Source organism: Opisthorchis viverrini, assembly GCF_000715545.1.
Source record: "Opisthorchis viverrini unplaced genomic scaffold opera_v5_38, whole genome shotgun sequence".
Classification (NCBI taxonomy): Eukaryota; Metazoa; Platyhelminthes; class Trematoda; order Opisthorchiida; family Opisthorchiidae; genus Opisthorchis; species Opisthorchis viverrini.
The window spans coordinates 1,902,974-1,908,804 of record NW_008751695.1 but is presented as its reverse complement, the minus strand read 5'-3'; the positions used below and the strand labels follow the sequence as shown (position 1 = coordinate 1,908,804).

General features: G+C 43.0%; 1 protein-coding gene across 1 annotated transcript in view; it reads right to left on the bottom strand.

Annotated features, from left to right (window-relative positions):
- T265_02944 (hypothetical protein) overlaps window positions 1-5,831 on the bottom strand; it is a gene marked incomplete at both ends in the record, with an annotated part of 104,689 nt that overhangs the window by 57,824 nt on the left and 41,034 nt on the right. The window contains 4 exons of the mRNA XM_009167308.1: window positions 934-1,103; window positions 2,715-2,843; window positions 2,901-2,993; window positions 3,408-3,555. Of these exons, the coding sequence (XP_009165572.1) occupies window positions 934-1,103; window positions 2,715-2,843; window positions 2,901-2,993; window positions 3,408-3,555 (540 nt within the window). The remainder of the gene's footprint in view (window positions 1-933; window positions 1,104-2,714; window positions 2,844-2,900; window positions 2,994-3,407; window positions 3,556-5,831) is intronic.

Below are 5,831 nucleotides of genomic sequence, written 5' to 3'. Positions count from 1 at the left end.
TGGTTGCCTATCGTATTCTGACACAATTTAGTATACTGTTATTTATCCATTTTACCTGTAAACAAAGATCTAGCATGGTTTCCAAAAAATTTAGACCGAGTTACCAACCAGGAAGGGGCTATGGAACAACACCTCATTAACATCAGTCAGTAAGCAACGTCAAAAACCTCTTTGTTTGCTGTATTCAGAACCTTCATATTACAACAGAAATTCTGATGCCCAGGCCATCGCTGTGACACCCATATTGTCCTGATGATCGCGGTACAATTCAACTATCATCAATAAGAAAGAACCACATAATCGATCAACACAGAAAGGTGACGCCAAATGAAAAATCTAATGAACCTAAGTGTAAAATACCAACTCAGGACAAAACACAGAATACACCTAGCCCTACTATCAGCCTAACTATCTAGGCATCCAGAGCACTTTGAAGCAGTCGGTGGTCGCCGGGATCAAGTCAGTCAGTTTGCGAGTAACTTGACATTCTTAAAACCGATCGCCTACTAGGTCGGTTGGCGAAGTTGATTTACAGTTGTAAATGCGGTTGAACAAGTATACCGGTCCTATAAATCTGTGCTGCAAAGGCAATCATAGCTCACGGTAAATGTCTCCTTAGTTGCAAATGTACAGCCTCATTTGTTGACCATGTATTGTCTACATTGCAACACGAACTGATCAGCCAAATTAGAATACAAAGGGTTTGCAGCTATAATAGGCGCTTCTTCGTCTTGCGACATTCGACCATCTACCCTTCGATTTCCTATATAACTGCCGCGCTGTACTAACATGCTGCCAAACTCACTTTCCAACTTTTGCTACGAGATCCCCACTGGCTCACCTAGAAGTATGACCAATGTAAAGAATGCAAGTTCAATCCAACAGAATTAAGCACAAACAATGAAAGATTTTGGGTAGTAGCCCACAGCTTACTTGGTAATTTGTTTTTGCGGATGTGGACGAGTATCGGTCAGTTGAATACTGGAGAGCTTTGTCTCGATTCGGCATGACGAATCCGTAGCAACTTGGCCAGAAACGCTGAGATTTGCGAGACTAAACAGGGCCAAATGGATGTCAGCCGGAAGCTTTCCTTGCCAATCAGACTGGAACACATGGAAATTACAGGACTGTCTAATCATCAATTGAAACAATTGAGCAACCTTCCAAAGTATGCTGGTCTCAGACACACATCAAACCAGTTATCAAAATGGAATACAAGAATCTACCATCTAAGTGAAGATGAAAATAACGCTAATGTTGTGCAAATCTGCCGGAAGCTTGATCACATTACTTGATGTGCACTGCCAACCATCTGTGAATAGGTGAATAAGAGTTCCAACGGATTTTACGTAAATCGTGAATTCACGTCCAAACTAACGGCACTAGTCCAGGTGATCACTGTGAAGTTATAGACGAAAAACACCACGATGAAAGAACATACCAATGACCTCCACGGACCATAAGAATCACTGATCAACAGACAATACCTATGCACCTCGGTGTTTTCCCGTTCTTAATCTCACTGAAGTAAGTTCCACATCTACCGTCTGTCGAACAAACAAGAGTGCAGCTTAAGAGTGGCATGGGCCACCAGGCTACCATGGGCATACGCTGTGGTTCACGACTGTTTAGCTTCCACTCTCGGGGTTAACAGCTAGGGAACATTATTTGAGTATCCTAATGGCATTGAAGCTCCCTCTTCTGCTCACAAATCGGTCTTAGTGCATCGGGTTTACGCAGAACAGAAGTCCTTCAGCTGGTTGCACATGCGCCCAGTAAAAGCTAAATGTGGTATCAGGTGTTGTGTGCGGGAATTCATCGGTCTAAGTCGACGTGACAGGCAGGTCCGGAACCGGATAACAGTCCGCAATGTGTGAATGGACGTAAATTCGTGTGCACGAACCCTCACAATAAGCCATGCAAAATGAACGGGAAAACTGCTTCAGGTCTTAAAAAATGGTAGAAAAACGAATGAAAGTGCTACAACTTATTGATATTCCATTTAGTTGATAATCGATAACTTGGAAGTAGTTTGGTAAACATGTGGTATTCCACTGCACTCTGCAAGGTGACAATGGTAATGAGGGAAAAGAAAGAGGATAGGTCTATCCCATTCCAGCTGACATTTGGCAGGTGGAAAAGTGCGACTACATTAGAGGCCCACAAGGCCACTGTACAAGTATCCAACTTCGGGGCCCACAAGCCACTGTACAATTATCCAACTTCGGAAGTGATTTTTGATGAGATGTAAGGATTTAGAAGATGATAAAAACGAGTAATCACCAGTAGAACACAAAGTCAATCAAGATTTGACAGGTGGACGTTAAGGCAAGTTTTGAATTGCGGAACATTGTGGGGAGCTGTAAAAAAGAAAGATGTCAGTGAAGGTGACATCTCACATCCTGACATGACTGTTTTCAAGTTAAATCGGTGAATTCAATCCTCAACAGGGAAACCAGCCATCTTAATCTCTTGCATGGACGATGAAAATGATTTCCAATATCGCTATGGCCCATCCAGAGGAATTCAGTTCAGCTTAATGTCCTTGTGGAAAAGTTTGGGTTTTGTTTAGCATCAAAGAACAGATCCAGGTGCGAGTCAAGCACAGAACTAAGTCCTGACTGCCAAACACAAAAGCGCAATCTAAAATGTTTAACTGACCGCTCTTTACGAACAAGCAACGTTCTAAAGACCACTTTAAGAGGGAAACATACCGCGGAGACTTCGCCTGAGAAGAGTTCTAGAGTCACAGCATCCATCTCTACAGAAAACCGAACAGCAGTTGTTGGCGGTTTGTCTGTGGCAACGGTCACGGTTCTAGATGCTTCGATGGGTCGCTCCTGCTGACCAGACAGTGTGCGACGGCTAAACCCTCCTCATGAAGGTGTGGCCGCATCAACTGGTTTCTGGGATGAAGTAGTTGCAGGCACTTCGGCAAAATTGTCCATCACCACTTCCTGCACAACTCGATAGTCCCCTTGGCACAAAGAAATCTGTTGAATATCCAGATAGGAATTATTGAATTGGAGCCAACTAGCACGGCAACGAACGAAGATTGACAAAGTGTGGAAAGAGTAACTAAGGCGCCTTCCCCGCCAGACACTGAGTACGATGGATTAACGTAAACATCAACCAAAAATCATCATCAGCAGTACCATCTGTAAACTGCATTGAATCGCGCGGTAGCTCTAACCACTAATGTTTCGTCTTCGGAAGAAGGAACGACACATCTGTGAATAAAACAAGCTGACTGGGAATGAGTCTGTCACAGCCTATGAGAAATTCAGCCGAAGAGTGCGAAAAAACGGAGAACCTGCTCTTTAGAAAATGTTCACAACATCTGATATAGAGTTAAAAGACAAACCGGGATATCGCATCATCTTAAAAGGAACGACAGAAAAACTAACATGAATAGCTTTCAGACCTCCTTTGACTGACAGCAATGGAATGCCAGAATAGGCATTTGAACTCAGATTGCGTCGCATCCGAAGTTCGAAATTGATTGGATGAATTATGGGTTTTTCCGTTTTGACCGAAGTTTCTGCCAGCACAGCCCTGAAAAACAGAAAATGGTGAATATATCGGGTGTGTCAAAAAAGCCTGCGCAAGAAATTAGGCGGAACGATAAACGTCAAAACAACTCAGGTGGCAAGCTTACCGAGATTGGAAAAACAACTTAAAATGTAATCTGCGTCGTACGCGCACGAGTTTTTCGACAAAGTGACCTCTGGATCATAAAGGCAAGTACATCAGTGGATCGATCGGAAGTTAGTGGAAACGTTGAGCAGACGCAATCATTTCACTGAAAATACGCTGTGACATAGAAGACTCATAGTTACCATAAAAAAATGTATATAAGTATCAATGGCTTGCTACGCTAAACTGAGTTATCAGACTTCCATTACTCTATGAGGCCGCTTCCCCTATTACAGTTAAACGTTTCGGATACTGCCACAGTGACTGGAAAATTAAGAACGACTAGCGACGACCTGTTGTACCCATCGGTAGGTTGCCTGAGTTCGCTCGTAATTATTTGGTGATGAAAGGAGCAATCCCGATAAAATAATTGTATTCCAAGAACCCGAGAAACAGACCACTCAGGATGAACAGACCAGTTGGGTAACCAGTGACAAGAGAACATGGTGAAAGTAAGGGACCTCCACCAATGCGCTAGTGGCAAACTAATAACACGATTCCACCTTCACCAAGTCAACATCCGACACGACTGCGAACGTGTGCGACGTATCTATCACCGTCCTTATTATACGAAATAGCCCAAATGACAATGTGAATAGCAACGACAATCATAGATCCGATTCTGAAAGAAGTCACTGACCAACGAGTTCAGCAGTTTCAGGGCAATGCATGCCAACTATCAGCCGGAATAATCGCCGGTAGATACGGCTATATCCTTAGGGGGAACGGAAACATACGCCTCGCATATTGCTGACCAACCACAATGAGCAAGATAACACACCACAGAGCCGAGAAAACGGGATTCTATAAGCATTTTGCCAACTATCAGCCAAAATATTCCCGGTAGATACGGCTACATCCTTAGGGAGAACGGGAACATACGCCTTGCATATTGCTGACCAAACACAATGAGCAAGATAACACACCACAAAGCCGAGAAAACGGGATTCTATAAGCATTTCTAACCACAAAGGGTTCACTTAGGGGAACCATAGCTATCATATGCCTTCGACTGACGTTTGAAAGATCACGCATTGTGATTTGCGCGCTTGAAAGGATCATTCAGGTAGCATATGAATGTAGCTTCCGGATATATATTTCTAAAAGTAAAACGAACTGAGTAGATACTCAAACATAAGGAATTATCTCCTTCTCTTGGCTGACCAGTTACATAATGGTATTCTGATTTTGTGAATGTCCCACACAAGAGGATAAAGGAAGTAACAAAGTTCTATGACGACCAGTCCCCGACTCGACTGAATCCAAAACCTTTGGAAATGCATTTAAAAGGATGACCTTTGTCCCCATGAAAAAAATGGCAAAATCGATCATCGACGAGTGGAACAGCACGCAAAACTGAACTAACACAAAAAGAGATCCCAGCTACAACATTCTGATTGACAACTTTTCTTGCAGATATGACGAAATGCAATGGATCGAAACTTTCGAACGCTACATTTTGTGGTTCCTTGTTTCATACGATGACAAAAATTCAAATTCAGAAATGGTAATAACGAATTAAATGTACAAAAGATGGAGCGCAACTAACAACTAGTCTCAGCCATCTACCAATGAACCATGAGTAGGACAATAAGCGGTTGGGCGTTGGACTACGATAAAATCTCAAAAGTGTACTCGGGGTATGAGCGAAATTCATATTAGCTAGCAATGCGTCATCCGTACTACCGACGAAGTAACGTAGTTAGTTATTACGCACCTTAACCACTGAGATGTCTCAAGCTCTAACGATCCGTCGACAATTGCAACGGAAAATTGAACCTCATTTGCAACCGACCGGCCAGCCTGTGAGTAATCCAATTTTTTACGTGTAGATTGATTCGCCTGTATGACGGCTTGTGGACAAACGTTATTAGTTAGCTTGCTGAAATTTCCCATGGTTCCGTCCATCAAAGAGATTCCCAGTGACAGTTGGAGGAAAGCGTCAAATAAATGCAAAAAGTTTGATGCAAAGAATTCGTATTGAAAACAACTAATTCAAAGCCAAAAAGACATCATGTGCATAGAATGACCTACCGGCTGAGGCGTAAGTTCTCCAGGCGAATTTCTGTACGTTCTAACATTATTCCTGGGTCTGGAATCGGACCAACGGCATCTTCGAGGCCTTGATCGGAGGC